We start from the raw sequence: 16,883 nt of genomic DNA, 5'->3' as shown, positions 1-16,883 counted from the left end.
AAAAAGAATAAACAACATGAACCCGAATTGCAGCCTCCTAACAACCCAAGCTTTAGGGGAGAAACAAGTGAACAGTAGAAAAATAGAAGATGGAGAAATAGAGCAGGTGTGTGGGACCACGTAAAGACGCGATGCAGTAGGAAATGCAAACCTCAGGCAACCCTGCTCATAAAATGAGAGATTTATGCCCGGTGAGATCTTGAATTTTGCCTCTTTGCCCTTCAGCGAGTCCAGACCACGAAGGACGAAAACAGCCATGACTTACTTCAATAGCGCTGGAGAGGGTCACTCAGAGCCGAGTGTGGGGCAGTACCAGACAACCCAACGATTCCCGAAGAGGATCATCAGTGCCACCACCGCGCCGCTGAAGGAGCGAGCCCGGTTACTCGGAATGTGAGTGGAGGATGAGGGCGCTCTTCTTCCAGTCGGGGGTACCGGAGCAGGGAGCCCTACCCCGGCACCGGTGAGGAAGAAGTACGCGACGTGGCGGCGGAGGAACCGAGGGGGTCGGGGCGGCGGGAGCCGGAGACGGCGCCCTCGGGGCGCGGCCGGCGCTAGGACCCGGAGGGCGGCGGCGGGGCGGGAGCAGCGCGCCTGCGCGGCGCTGTCCGGCGAGCGGGCGGGCTGCACCGAGCCGCCCGGCAGCGGCGGCGGCGGCGGCGGGAGGAGCAGCGGCAGCGGCGGCGCCGCGGGTCCCCGCCGCCCACACCGGCAGCGCGCTCGACCCGGCCCGGCCGCAGGGGCGGGGGCGGCGGCGGCGCGAGGTCGGTGCGCGGCGCTGTCCGTTCAGCACCGGTGGGAAGGGCGCGGGCACAGCCCCGCCGTACCCCTGCGGGGGCTGCAGCTGGCACCCGCGCCCCGCAGCCCCGCGCCTGGAGCACCTGTGGGCAGCGCCGGTGCCGCGGGTTTGCTCCTTTTTTTTTTTTTCTTTTTTTTTTCTTTTTTTTTTTTTTTTTGTGCTTTTGGCCACGTCCAACCAGGGAAGGGCCCTCCCCCTCCGGCACGTCCCTGCGCCCCGGCACCGCAGCGCCCGCGCTGCCCGAGCATGGCCCCCCCTGCCCCTGCCCCTCCGCCGCGGCTGCAGCTACCACGGCCCCCGAGCGTCTGACTTCAGACGAAGGCGGCGCAGCGGCGGGAGCCACCGGCACCGGCTTCCCCTCGGAGCGGCCCCCGGAGAGCAGAGCTGGCCGGGGCCCTTCGTCCCCGCGGGCCTGGATCGGGGCTCGGGTTAGGCACCGGCTGCTGCCGAGCAGCCGTCCCCTTACGGGCTTGCTGCCTGCCGTGCTTGCTTGGATGAGTCTGCGACATGCCTAATAAGAGACGAGATGGGCCAGGGCGACGAGAGCGACCGCATTGTGATCAACGTGGGAGGGACTAGGCACCAGACTTACCGCAGCACCCTACGCACCCTGCCTGGCACTCGGCTGGCCTGGATCGCCGAACCCGATGCCCACAGCCACTTCGACTATGACCCCCGCACGGATGAGTTTTTCTTTGACCGGCACCCGGGCGTCTTTGCCCACATCCTGAATTACTACCGCACAGGCAAGCTGCACTGCCCCGCGGACGTGTGCGGGCCCCTGTATGAGGAGGAGCTGGCCTTCTGGGGCATTGATGAGACCGATGTGGAGCCCTGCTGTTGGATGACCTACCGGCAGCACCGTGACGCCGAAGAGGCTCTGGACAGCTTTGGTGGGGCACCCCTGGATAGCAGTGCCGAGGACGGAGACATAGATGGCACCGGAGACTCTGGTGATGGTGAAGAGGAGCTGGAGATGACAAAACGCCTAGCACTTAGTGACTCCCCAGATGGCAGGTCTGGGGGATTCTGGAGACGGTGGCAGCCCCGCATCTGGGCGCTCTTTGAGGATCCCTACTCCTCCAGATATGCAAGGGTAAGCTATGCAATCAGCTCCCTCATCACAACACTAGAACCTCCCTTCAGTCCCACTTCCTCCCAACATCATCAGGGCTATCTCCACTGGCAAAGCAGAGCAGCCATCCATGTGTCTAGCCATACAAAAATCACGCACGGGCTATGGGGACATAACCCATGCACTTGAGCAGGCCCGATGCATGGGGCACGAGTGGACACCAAGGCATGAGCTCATGTACTCATCTGTGGGCTTCCAGAGACCCTTATTTTTTAACAGGCTCCTAAAAAACCCACAGCCTGGGGCAGGGTCCCATTTGTGGGCCAGGGAGATCTCCATTATACCAGGTAATTTCCATCCATGCACAGATTTTTACAGTCATCCCCCAGTAGAGAGGCACCTTATCCAGCTCTCCTATGAGCTAACGGCTCTCTCCCATCTATGAGACGGAGAAAGGATCACGGGAGCAGGCAGTCCTTGGGAGACCAGGGGATTTGGAGGCTTTCTCAGCCTGGACTGGAAAGGGAGTCTGTTCCTTTCTCTCTTCTCATACGTACCATGTTAAATATTTATGATCATGCTTCTCTGAGAATGGGTAATTCAGTTCCTCACCTCCTCACTCTGTCTTTTCCCTTGTGGGAAATGCAAAGTATTAATCAGAGGAGAGGGTTCATTCATGTAGAAGGGACACTGTGTTTTACAGGTTTCTTGCCTGGCTACTGAAGGACAACTCCTCCCCTCCTGGTGCCTGCGGTTGTTTTGGAAAGGGAATGCACACTGGTGCAGTTCACAGCATAGCTGTGGATAAAGATGGTCTTAAACAGTCACCCGACTCCTCTAAGTAGGTACCTTTCATGCTATTACATATGAGGATAATTACATTAATTAGGGCCTGATTCTGCTCCTGAAGTCAAAAGTCGAGAAAACATTTACTTCAGGAGCAGCAGCAGGATTAACCCCCAAGATACCCATATTGATAAGCAGGAAAATAGATGAAGGATAGTGCCTTCACAAAGAAGTTGGTTTGGATAGGTTTTACTCCTCTCTTAAACCTACCTTTGTTACAGCATAATTGCTGTCAGCCCTCTGTAGGGACAAGTGGTGCTTTGGTGTGGGAGGACAATCAGTGTTCCTGAGGAGGATCAAAGAAATGAGATCGGATTAGGGAGCAAGTTGGATGGATGAAGGAAAGGGAAGTGGAAATGCAGGGAGCGGGGACAGGGGAGCGGGTCGTCTATGAATGGGTGGTGGAAGAGCAGCTGCTGGAGACTTTCGGTCTCAGCAGAGGTCTCCAGCAGGAAGCCGCCAGGTCTGCAGACTGAATGAATGGGGAAAGCTGGAGCAGAGCCTGGAGTTATATCTTGGTGCATTTCTAAAGATTCTTGTTTGCATACCCTTTGGAGATTTCCTCCCTGAACAAAGAAGTTAATATTTTAAATGAATTCCTTTAAACAGCATGGAGGATAAAGGAATAATAAAATATTTACCACGAGATGAAAGGATGATGCTGTTGAATTGCAGCTTTCAAATCCCTGATTTCTGCCAAGGGAACAAGGAAATGGAGAGGGAATGCTGGAGGGTATCCTTCAAAAGGCTTAGTTAGCTTCCTTTAATCAAGCCCAATGTTACCACGCGTTGATTTGAATAGCAGATCTCTCTGGTGCCCAGGAATCTGCTGGTAAAACACACTTCAAGTCAGGGCAGTGTGCTTGTCCAAGATTTTGTGGAATGGTCCAAAAGCCAAATGGATAATGCTGTCCCAATGAAAAGGATACAAACAGAGGCTAAAACAGCCTTTTGCTTGGAAGCATCATGACATTTTAGGTTGGAGGATAAAATCTATAACCCATATTAAGAGTCTTTGTGATGAACAAGCTGGAATTCTAGGAAGATATAAATTCCATTTTCTAATTCTCTATGGGTATTTTCATTTAGAAATAGGCATTTTATAAAGTGATTTGGGTTTGTTTGGGGTTTTTTTTTGCAGTAGATGTTATGCCATTTATTCACAATTACATGTGCATACCTGGTAGAATTCAACCCCTGATTTACCTCTAACTTTTTCTTTCCTTAAAGGATTGTTATGCTAGAGAAGTATGAATTCTGGGCAAAGTTGAAGTGTATACTGAATATTTCATGGGTTAAGTATGATTCTTTAACTTGTATCTATGGAGACGTAGGCCATATGCATTAATATCTTGCATGAAGGAAGATGGCTTTCATCATCAACACATGCACACATTGTCCATTAAGAAGACATTATAAGACACTTAACATTTTCTAATAAAACCCATATGTTATGGTTATGGATGTAAGAAGAGATGGGAGTTTGATTTATGCTCCTGTAACCTAATGAACGCAGACATTGCAAAAAGACCTCAAACTCACAATAGCTAATTTACAGTAAAATAATTGACAGCATCATTAACAGGTGAACAGTATATTAAAGCAATCCTTAGTACAGTTGAGTCAGGCAACAGATCCACTGTTGCCTCACTTTGAATTGTGTACGCTACTTTCAATTACAAACTTTCAGTCATGCAAAAATTTAAATTCACATTGCCATTTTGTCAACAAAATACATCATAAAAAATTTGTCATCCTAACTGGATCTGAGACTTGTACTAATAGTGGTTATTATATACACGTTTGGTGTTTACATATGGCATCAAAATGTATGTCAAAATAACATCTTAATATAAGCATCAGTTTACATAACCATTATACTGTTACACTTGGGCAAGTAAAAGGAATACAGTATATGAATATTAAGATTAAATGAAAACCTGCATACCTGAATAAAGCAAGATTTCTCTGGACTATATCTGGTAGACTGATTCAGTGAATGTTTAGGAACGGTCTAAAGCTCAGCATTTACTCAAATCTAGCCATTCCTGGAGCATTTTGATGGACACTGCTTACAAATACAAGTACAATTGACTGTTTTACTTCACCAGCACCTAACTCATACTAAATTACATCTGATCTCATTGTAGACAGCCAGGGGAGACTGGAAGAGCATTTGTGTAGGTCAGGCAAAATCAGCTAACTCTGCACATTTTGTCTATTTCTAAACTTACTTTGATAAAGCATAAGCTCCCAGTCACTAATCATTTGTCTTTAGGTGCAACATAGCCAACTCTTTCTTGTTAAAACAACAGTGTCGGAGTTTAATGAAGTTCTAGTTTTCTAAACATTAATTTCTTAAATAAGGTAGTTCTTTCTAAAAACATAAAACACTTAAAAATTGCTTTGTCTTCCAAATCTGTAATACGAAAAGGTAGCTTGTTTTAACTCAGATTGCCTTAGACACCTATCTTAATAAGATAAATGGGCGTCACACTTCTCTGTAACTTAAAGAATCCACATTCGGATAACAGAGGCAAAGTCTGGTACCTGGAGGTCTGAACAGAATAACAGATAAGGTGATGGAAAAGATCAGATTTACAGAGACACTGGTGCATATGCAGACAGACAGGCATCTAGCTGTATTTTCAAAAGCATCTAATAAGGCAGCTAAATATCACTGTATGTCAATGGATATTGTGCACCTAAATTGGTGTGACGTTTCTTTAAAGCTTATTGGAACTGTCTTTTTTGCATCGTCAGGCAACTTCTTAAATTTATTTTTTATAAGTAGACACAAAAGGTGAAGTATACTTAGAGTCACACAGAAAGCTACACAGATATACTAAAGCGGCGTATCTGAGAGTTACGATGTAAGAGTTCCTGCCTCCTCCACTCATTAGACTTCATAGGCCTCTCAGTACACAAATGTGTGAAAAATACTTTCTTAGCTTCCTCTCTCCTTTATATTTATGTCTGGCCATGCTGTTCTTACACTAGCGAAGCTCCCACTGACTTCCTGTGGAGTTTGGCCTGCAGATATCTTTGCCCCCTTCTCCTCCCCAGCAGGATAAGGTTGCGTTTGTGTTAATTCACAGTCGTTCGGTTAGTCAGTGTTTGGGAAGCAGGAGCTTTCAGCCCAGATTCTGTGCTAACGCTCATTTTCAAATTGGATGGTTAAGCTTCATTAATGAACCCTCAGGAAAGCTTTTATAGTCCTTCCAAATAAACATTTTTACTTGTTTTTAAATAAAAGCTGATTGGGGTCCTATGGAAAGTCCTCAACAGCTTGACTTGCCATTCTGGCATATGCTATACAGCTCTGATCTGGAAGAGGAAAGGCTTATGGCAAAACTCACACTCACCCTTCCCTCATGTTCTCCCTTCACATCCTGCAGAAGGTTCTGCTTTCCTCAGTGGGTGATTTTTGAAGGACAAGTTTCTGACGCTGAGAGTGAGACAAGAAAAAGATAATGGGGAAGAGATGAGAAAAAGGTATTCCCCAGGGATTTCTTCTATCTTTCTTCTGTACAATCAAGAGCATTTCAAGCTTGCTGTGTTCATTTAAACTGATATTTCTATATATGCACTACCTCCAGTAGGTACCACAAGGCTTATGGGATCCTAGTTCCTGAATAACCATACTGTCTCAAGGCTTAGAGGCTGGGGTAATTTCCGCTCATCCTTTACCCTGTCACAGTACAGCTAAGGTCAGGAATGGGGGAAAACATCAGGGAGTGGGAATAGATACTCATCACCCTTCACAAGGGGAGCTTACTTGGCGGCTGTCTGACACGGGACACGCTTCGCACAGGAGTGCTTCAAGGACAGTGCTCTGGGGGCTCCTGCCGAGCGTAAGCAGACAGGGAGAGAGGAAAGAGGAGAGCCGCCCCACACACCCTCCTACCCACAGGCACCCCTCTCCCCGGGGAGGGATTTCATCAAAGGGGCCCTGATGGAGCTGCTCTCACACCTTAGGCCTTTCTACAGGGTCTTCCCTGCAGAGGCATATCTGATCCTGCACTGAAGCTGGCTGCAGTAATTCTCACCCATATACTTCGACAATTAATGAGACAGCCTAATTTTAATTGCACTCTGCATTACAGCTTTGGAAAAATGAGAATCTTTCCACATTAAATGAAGTTGCCCTTGCATTTGCACTATAATGTAATTACAGATAGACATCTGTTAACTACCATTCTGTCATTCATTATTAATATAGGTCCTAAAATCCCATTTTATTCCTATTTTCTCCCATCCAGGGACATGTTACTGCAAATCCTTATATAACCCATTAGTAAGCATGGTGTAGTCTTCTCTGTGTCCTGTCCAAAGAAGCCTTTGCAATGCCAGCTAGAAAGTGTTCACTGCTCACACCAAGTTCAGTCCCTATTGAATTAGCCAAGGTGGGAGCAGGCACAGTCACAGATGACTCCTGGGAATTGTCCCTCTGACTTCAGAAGTAATAAATTTTAAAACCACTATCACCACCACACACGCAAAAAAAAAAAAAAAAAAAAAAAAAGATCATAGCAGCCATGCAGAATCATGACTTCGTTGGTTTGATTTGTTCAGAAGCACACAGGAAGATACGATGTCTGCCCAGAACACCTGACAATCTCTTTGAAGTCACAGCCTCACAGGGAGATGAGAGGGATGATGTTATCCACCTGACAAATCTATGGCTGGCTAGTATAGACTTAGCAGTTTTAATTCAAGGAAGGTTTTTTTAATCCATTGCCTATTTCCAATTTTATTTCTATTATTCTAAAACCTTAAAAAAGAACAGCATCTGTTGCCATTTTAATTTTTTTTTTTTAATCTTACTTAATTTTAATGTTTCTAGGTTACAAAATTTACTTGATTTAGCCAAGGCTGTGATTGTATGGATCATACCATCATATGCATACACATATATATGCCTTCCTATCACTGCCACCTCCTACGATGCTGAGTGGGATTTCCATATGAGGAAGGACTCCAAAATTAAACCGTCCCAAAATACTTCTGAAAACATAACCTTGATGCCACCAAAATCGATATGAATTTAGTGACTGGTTTCACTATGATATTTGGTCCCATCTCTCTTTAATCCATCTCTATGTGCCTTCAAGTATTTTCTTTGTCCTTCTTCTGACATTTGCTATTTTGGTTTTCGTTAGGAAAAAAGGCAACAAAATACTGGTATTCTCTGTTGGTATATCATGAGACAAAGGATAAAAAGATCTGTGGATCAATCATAATATTTCTATTTTAGAACTGCTCACAATAATGTGATACGTTAGACTATACCTAGGAAAGCTGTTTTTCCATCTTCTTGTTCCTTCTGCTGTGCAGTGAAGTATTCAATGGTATTCATCTTTGTTATTTTTAAAAATAAGTGACTGATCTGTGTATGTTTATGGTAGTACTTTAGTAAAGTCTATACATATTGCCTTTCTTTTAACATAAGGAGAGATGTTAGCAAATCAGCAGAGGGCCTGGCCTTACCGTTATTGAAATTCAGTGCCAAAATTACCACCAACATCAAAGATAAAAATGAATTTTCCTGCAGTATGGTTCAGGATAGCAAATAAATTCCAGAGTACTGCTTTTTTAATACATACATTGCATATTTCCATTCCAAGGCACTGAAGCACAATAGATCTCAGCAATTTATTAGGAACATGCATATTCAAATATATATTTTCATAATCATTTAAAGACATGAGCATCTTTAGCACATTGCATCAAAACATAGAGCTCTCATACTGACAAAGCTCTTCATGATCTTACTGGCATTTTTTTCTGCAAAGGACTACAGAATACATCCCCATTCAAACCATATGACTTCAATTAATGTTGAACCAAATCATACCCAAGCGCTGTATTTCATAATAAAAAGGGCAAGCAGGGGTATTCAGATTGAAAAATTGGGCCCTAATTGATAATCAAGTGCGTAATTCTTTCTCATGCAAATACAGATGGCAAAACTCAGTTTCCATTTTGTATAGGCTTGATTTTATGAAATTTCGGTGCATTCTTGGGGGATAAGACTAATAGAACAGCCATTTTGAGATCTTTGCAATTGCATTACAATTAGCTTCTCCGTTACTATATGCTGAATTTGATCTGAGGAAAGAACAGTATTAGAAGGCTGACTTGGCTTTCTCTACTGAATATTGCATTACATAAATACGTGATTCAGTCCAAATGGTACACAGGAGTGTTAAGATCGGATGAAATCACAGAAATCTATGAATCTATGGAGAACCACCCCCTCCTCCTGGAATATAAACTGAATGCTGTCATTTCTAGAATAATTTTTACATCTCTCCCCTGTGCTCAGTAAGGACCCAGATTTTGCTGTCTTTACTCCTACTCTTGTAGTGATAGCTTACTCCAGGAATATCCCAGTTTCCTTCGGGCTGAGAACAAGGTGCTACCCCACACGTGTAAAGGTGAAAGGACTAGGCCCTAACTGATTTTCATTTCTTTCAGATATGAATTATAAGAGATAATGGGGGCTCTAATAAATCATGCTACAAAAATTATGAATAAATCTCAGTCCAGGCTTTTTGCAGTGATTGCTTATGATATAAGACCCTTTAATGACAGTAAGTTAAAATTGCATTGTAATGGCCCTTTGTAAATGCAATAAATCTCTGATTTCAGTGCACTGCAGACAGCCAGCGATGTGTGTGCTGCACACGAGCTACCAACACAGGCACACGCTGCTGCCACACACTTACGTAATTATGTTGATACTTCAGGAGCAGCAGTAAATCTTAGCACTGCTAGATTTACTTTGAGAAAATGTTCGGTCAAGATTATTGTGGTGTTGTGCCTGCATGAAACAGTTTAAAATATCCTACTGGCTTTTTACTTGAAAACATGGGAAAGAATGTCCCTTTTAAGAAGCAGTAAGATGGATTGTTTGGTTTTAAATAACAAAGGCAAAACCTATTCCTACCGAGTCTTATAATTTCCCAGAGACAAACACAAGCTAAGACAAGCATTTTCGTCTGCACAACCAAACTGAATCCACCTAATTCCCTGAATTTCCTAGATCATCTACTCAGCATTTGTAAAAAAAAAAAAATTAAAAATGTGCACAGAAATACACGAACAGAATAATAGCTCCTTGTTTCAACTGCAGCAGAATCCCTATTCCTGCCTCCTTTTGCTCTCCAAAAACACATTGAAAACATTACCTGCATCTCCCTCGTCAAATACAGAAAGATCTAGTCAGTTCAGGTTGCTCATTATTTGACATGCATCAGAAATTGAGCTGCAGATTTCACTTCGAAAATTCATTCCAGTAACCTTGTTCTGTTTTTCTGTTTGGATCCTTGCAGTCTTCATTACACTGGATCAATTGACAGGTAGAGGTAGTAGAGGCCAGTTTTGTGATTTACCCAGTTATTAAGTGAAAACCTTCAATCGGAATGCTTCTAATTTGGTAACAGACTTCAAAAAAATGAATAGGGAGAAAGCCCCAAAAATGCTGAGCACCTACAACCTCCAGCGGAAGGGAGGTCATGTCTTCTAGCAGAAAAGGACATGGGCAAGGAGTTAAGAGACCATCAGTAAAATCCCAGCCCACCTCACAGGGCCTCTGCCACAGCTACCACTGATTTTAGTGGGATCCAGACAGAGACCCATGCAGGCCTATTTCAGGCAAAATTTTTCAGGACAAGGACAATTGTGTAATTGCCACAATACTCAATGCAAAAGGGCTTGCCTTCCCAGTAGCCTCTGATCTCTACTCTTAAAAACAAGACAACGTGATAGCAGCCACATTGTGCGATTCCTGTTTCTTTTTTTAGCATGGATCTCCCCATTGCTTATAGTGTGGAGTTTTGCAAGAAATCTAGTGACAGTACGTCTTAGCACTTCTTGAGAATGTGTCCCGCATACTGCAGAACTGATTTTAACTTGGGCTTTTTCAGTAAAGCACTTTGTAAGGACAACCAAGAACAACCTAACCATGCTATGATAGCTCAACTGATGCCAGCCTGAGTCAATTGCTGGGGGGTAGTGGTGGTGTTTGGTTTTCTTTTTTTTGGGGTGGCAGCAGCTCAGCTTATACCTGATCTTTGCTTAAGCTATATTGAAATTTAGTGTTCATCTGATAGGAGTTCAATGTTTATCCGACCAAGGAATCCCAAAGGTGCTAGTGATTTTATTAAAAGACCTAATGTAAATTTCAGAACTGTATAGATTACTTGAAGTGTTAGTTATGTCTAAGCAGCAGGAAATCAATAGTGCAAAAGTGCATTCACTGTTCTAAAGAAAACATCTTTTGGAGAACCTGCTCTGCTAAGAAGAGAAGCTCATTTTACCTTGTAAGTGTCAGTGACATGAACTAAAGGGAAATGAAAAGTTTGAAATTCAATAGCAATTCTATAGCATCTGCAACTCCAAAACACAAATTTATCTTCACATGTGTACTGCCGTCAGCTACTGCACATATATTGTCCTCAAAGGATACTTTGGCTAGCACAGCAGGATAGGTGACCTTTAACATTCATTCAGAACAGTCCACACATGGCCACAGAAATATACACAGACCTACATGGTGTGAATTCACTAGAAAGAAAAAAAAAAACACAAAACAAAACTAAAAAAGACCCCAAACCTGAGATTTGGACAGATGATTGCAAGCAACTGAATTAATGCAGCTTATCAAGCAAGCATTTCTTAGCAGATCTGACTAAAGTCATTATTTGTGTGCCCTACTTGCTTGGACATTACCTCTGAAGAATCCTCTCAAGGGTTTCAGCTAGCATCTACAGCATGACAGTAGTACGAAGGCAGGCCATATTCATATAGCTCAGCAAATGAACATTTGCCATGGCACAAGCACACAAACACCACGTTACATTAGCTCATTAAGCCATGTCATTTGGGTATGCTTCAGCCCTTCTCATTTTCTACAAATATTACTGTGTGTGGAATCATACAAGACATTTAATCCTAGAATGTAATTTTCAAAATAGGAAAACAACTTTTCTCAGGTTACTTGCTTTGCATTTTTTTGGCTCTCCCTTACAATGTGTTTATTGCAGTAACTAGCACAATAAGGTTATAATCTCTGTTGATACCTCTAAATGGTATTGCCATAAAACCAGCAAGGTAACAGTAAGTATCTCTGGGAAGAATTTACACTGTACTCGGATGTAGTGTTTCCTAAACCAGCCTGGACTGGAGCAGATCACCCAAAAGCTATGATTCTTCCAAAGGTGCAGTATGCGTATGAGCTGTATCAGCCAGTGCAAAGACAGCAGGGGTGGGCATCCACCATCTCTCCATCACTCCAGTGTCACGGAAATCTAGCAGTCGGTTCCTACATCTTCATTTCTGCGGCCAGACTCATTAAACAATGTAGCCATGTGAGTTCAAACTTAAAATGCCCAAAACGCTAACCCTGCAGATGTAATGTTTAAGAATGCGTATTAAAATTTCCCAGTGCCTACAGTATTGTTTCTGCCTGTATCTCAAACTGCTTTAGTATTGTTGGCAAGTACCTTATATCAAAGCCTTGTTAATGCCCATAGTTTTTCTTCACTAACAGGCAGAGTCCTTTAAATGTACTTGCTAAATACACACTGAATATAAGCTGTGTTCAAAAACACACTCAAAACACGAAAACAGGAGATGTTAGTAGTGTGAAACTGTTCCCTGAATGCAACAGTCTGGTGGCTACAGTTTTTTTTGCTTAGAATGTGAAATTTCAGGTTTAATATCTTCCTCCAACTGCAGGATTTCAGATTTTCAAGTGTCTCTGCTCAAGAGACTTCCCAACTTCAGACAGCTGCATAATCCAGGCAGTTTGTGATCCAGTTTGCATGGCATGAGGAATTCACAAACCAATATATTGGGTATATGGCAAAGCAGCATTTCCCAATAATGTGGAACTAAGAAGCTGTTCCTGTGTGGTAATTCTGGGCTACTGAATTCAGCAAGATTAATAGCAGAAAAGATATATATAGTGACATTGTCAGAAACAGCATCACTTCAGCACGTGACATCACTAGTTTTTTATTTTTCAATCACTCCCTAGTCTGAAGCCAGTTCCTGTTAGGAAATAACCATATGTCATCGTCATGCAGTTGACTCCAGGATGAGCCACGTGCAATGATTTAGTGATCTCTGTACAGGCCCTATGGAGAAGAAATGTACAAAGCATGAGATGATATACAGAAGTAGAATGACATGCAGAAGTAGAGAGAACTTTTTCACCCCAGAGTCTGAGCAGTTCTGCCACACTGGAAAGCAAGCTCCCAAGTCAGTGTAAGGACACCTCACATAATTTGTTTTGAAAAGACCTATGTCTCCCAGGGCTATCAATCTGTCAACTTTCGGTCATGCCATGTAAATACAAGCATTTGTAAAACCTTTGAAGTCTGCCTTTCATCAATATTTTAACATAAACATTATCTTAATTTAAATGGAAGTTGATCACTTACATTTTATTACTTTTTAATATTTCAAAGTGCATTATCACCATTAAAGGAAAGCAATCGAAATTAAACTGTTGCCAGGAAAAATTTAATGTGGCAAAGCAGTAGAACAAGTCTTTGCAAGATTAGGGCCTTTTACAGCACGTATGGTTTAGCTCTGGCATTAACAACCAGCACAGAAGTGATCAATAAACATTCTAGCTATTTCATTTGCTGCCTTCATGATACACATAACACTAGTTCAAAATCTTAGTGGAAACTGTGAAGGTTATATTGTTAAATATCCCTCTCTACTGTAATTTACCTTATATAGGAGTCTTGCCAGGGGCTCTAATGAAGCAGAGGCAGTTTTGCAGTTTTACCATCTGTTATCAAATCTACTCCTGCTATAACAGAAACACAATTGTATTAGAATTTAGAAGTGACAAATACTGAAAAAATATTTTCCTTCATTGTTTAAATAGCTTTACTGTGCAGTCTAAAGAACAAAACATTGTGACAATAAATAAAACATTTTAAAAACTGATTTAATTAAAAACCAAGATATAGTAAAAAATAATGATAGAGTTGTTCTACATAACTACAAAGATGTATAAATAAGAAATCATGTTATATTCCACAGCCTTCAGATTTAGATTTTAATTCAGGGTAACACATCCTATTTTTATATCTTGCAGAAGGAAAAAAAAATCAACAAAGAAACCCTTTGAAATATGAATGGCATTGAAAATTTAAAAAATGCTATATCTATGCTATCTAATATAGGACCATAGGACCAATTGTAGAGTACTCACGAACTGAATCCTCCTATCCCTGTTTCCATTCTAAGTAAGGACCTGCAGGGTAAAAACTCCAAAGAACACTACAATTTAGCTTCACTTATGTGCAATGGGCTGAAAATGAATACTTAATATTTATATGAATCATTGTCAGTGTCAAGTAAGATGAAGCTTATAAAAATAGAACCAAATCAAGGAATGAGTTTTAAGACTTGGTGGGTAAATGCCTCTTTACGTACGGCATTATTTATAGATATTTTTCTAATCTGTTCTGTCATCTTGTCTCTTAAATTCTTAGAAAGGGAGAAAGGAGGAACTATGGCAAATGTAGATGAAAGAGAAATCTTACTGGGAACTGTGGCACGAATACGAGCAAAAGCCAGGAAGTTTGGAGCTGTGTTCCTAGGCCTCTTGTTCTCTGTATGTTCTACATGAAAACTATTCCAGCCTATTTTGTAATTAAATACATACTTTTTTTAACTAGTCTCTTGCAACAAGAAGAATGGTGTTTTCAAGACTATGTGTTTGGCATCCAAAAGGCCCACTACCACATCTGGAAACATGCTGAAAACAAGCTAATCACAAGCAGGTTTCAGACATTGGGCTAACTCCTGTGTCAGTGGTCTTGCTAAGCCTTGGACATCCTGCAGTAGCAAAATTCCCCTTTAGATATAAATGTTGATCTCACAAAGGTCACAACAGGAATTTCAGCACCAGATCCGGATTTTTGTATCTCCCCTTGTAGTCAGTGACAGCTGCATATGGTCTCTTCAGGTTGATCCCCAAAGGTTCTTAAGCTAGGCATTGGAAACTTTTAAAAATGTCAGTTGTGATAGCTTTGTGTGTCTGTCTATCATCATCTGATAAGGATACTGCCAGTACTAATATCTCCATGCATCACGAAGGGTCTGTGAGTCGTAACCATTTATGAAAATACTTTTAAAAACTTCTACAAAAAGGACAAGTTATAAACAAGTATCATTAGGATTTTAAACAAGAATTCAATACTGAAGTGCAAAATACTCAAGACAATCAGGATGACAGTGACCTTGTAAGAAAATTCAAAGGAAGGGGGCACATCCACAAAGCTTCTGCTGGGTTTCTGCAAACAGGGGAAAGTTATCTTTCACATGCAGGAATCTGTGCAGGTCATCCTTATTTTCATTCTGCTAGGAGGTGGAGAACTCTGCTATGAAGCAATTAAAGCCATTTGTTCCCTTTTGCTGAGACTCACACTACACAACCTCCATCAGACAGAAATTAGAACTGTGTAAAACAGGCATCTACTCTACTCCCTAGATCTACATGGTTATGGAATACTGTACAGGGAGACTATGTATCCATAGGCTTTTGTTTTGATCTTTTGAGTACCATTTTTATAAGCACCAATGTAAAGTACTTTTTTGTACTCTCTTCATCCAGGTAGGATTTTGAAGTAGCTGTATGTCTGCTGAGAACACCACACACAACTGCTTTTTGATTTTATGACTTTTCTTGTAAATATAAGCTTTTCCTGCTCTTGACTTCATCAGCAAGGTCTAATTCAGACCAGTGAGAAATTTCATCTAATCTCTTTTTATCCCGATTGTCCTAAATCTATTTTAGAATTAAGAGGTACATGTTTACAAGTGTGAGAACTGTGGTAAATTTAAGCAGAGATCCTAGAGGTGAATGTTAGCAACAACAGCTCTGTTTTTTTGCCACAAGGCTATCTGATCACATTGTTCATCCCAATAGCCAACCAGGTTTTATTTAGCAATGCCAGTCTAACAAACAGATGTAACTTCCACTTATGGTAGCTGCGGGCACATCATTAATTCTAGTAACTGCGAAGTTTATAGTAGAAATCCCTTCCCGTGGGATCCTTTGCTACTCACTTCGACAACTTTAGCAAAAGAACAAAAAGACATTTCTACTATGAACTTGTACACGACTGTCCAGGTACAGCAGCAGTTTGGTCTAAAGATCTTCCTACAAGAGCTGTAACGTATGCAGATGGCAAAGGGCTCAGAAATACCTTCAGAAAAACGCAGTAGACAATTTATGTGTGGGAACTACATTCACAAGCCCTGTACTACGTTTATTGAGAGACCACAAGCTGTATTTTGAGAGGCATTATCAATGAAGATTTGGATACAAATGGAAAAAAGTATCTTCTCATTCACTACCTACACTGCATATGATACTAGCTGTAATCAAGAAAAATTTCAAGACGACGTGAAGCTATGAAGCTGTTTAATTCCTACTAGTGCTTACTGCAAGTGCTCACCACAGTCCTGCTATTAAAATGCCCACAGGCCACAAAAACGCTCTTAAGCCAACTCACTAGCCCAAATTACAAATTCTGCTAGTTAACAAAACTCACCACAGCCTTGCAGCTTAGGATAGAATACATCTTTTCTTAAAATACGCATACCTTCGTCAAAATGCTAAATAGTTACTCTTGGTTTTGAATCTCCCATTATACTAAGGCAGTGATTTTATTTTTTAAACACACATAGGAAGAGACGAGCCAAAATTAAAGACATCACACATGTCACCAGCCCTGTTTTAACATTTATTCCACAGCCTTATTTGTCTTTCAAATCCAGCTGCTCATGAGGGTTGCAAGAGAGGGGAAAGGTTGATGAATTTGTTTGGGTTTCTGGTTTTGGACACTTTGCAGATGATGTTTAGGGAGCCTTCTCGCAATACACAGACGTTTTGGCAAAGAAAAAGGTTTTGGAGTATCAGTATTCTGCATTTTATATATTATATATAAAATGTATTATATATATTCTGCAGTTGCAGATCTAGAGCTGATCAAAGAAATGTAGACAATTTTTCTTTCTGGCAAGAAAATACATTTTTTTCTCCCAGTTCTCCCCCTCCTCTCCAAGGTCTATTCAAAGTGTCTCCCTTTTCTCCATGAGAAAAATCCCATTTTTTTTCCCCCCAGT

General features: G+C 41.9%; 1 protein-coding gene across 1 annotated transcript in view; it reads left to right on the top strand.

The window, feature by feature from the left end:
- Positions 1 to 393: 393 nt before the first annotated feature.
- The window catches only part of KCNC1 (potassium voltage-gated channel subfamily C member 1), a 112,741-nt gene continuing 96,251 nt past the window's right edge, over positions 394 to 16,883 (top strand). Inside the window, exon 1 of the mRNA XM_082000008.1 lies at positions 394 to 1,895. Within this exon, the coding sequence (XP_081856134.1) occupies positions 1,326 to 1,895 (570 nt within the window). The 5' untranslated portion in view covers positions 394 to 1,325. The remainder of the gene's footprint in view (positions 1,896 to 16,883) is intronic.

The sequence above is a fragment of the Phaethon aethereus genome (assembly GCF_964289735.1).
Source record: "Phaethon aethereus genome assembly, chromosome: 5".
Classification (NCBI taxonomy): domain Eukaryota; kingdom Metazoa; phylum Chordata; class Aves; order Phaethontiformes; family Phaethontidae; genus Phaethon; species Phaethon aethereus.
The sequence above is the reverse complement of the archived record's forward strand: the minus strand, read 5'-3'. Positions and strand labels throughout refer to the sequence as shown.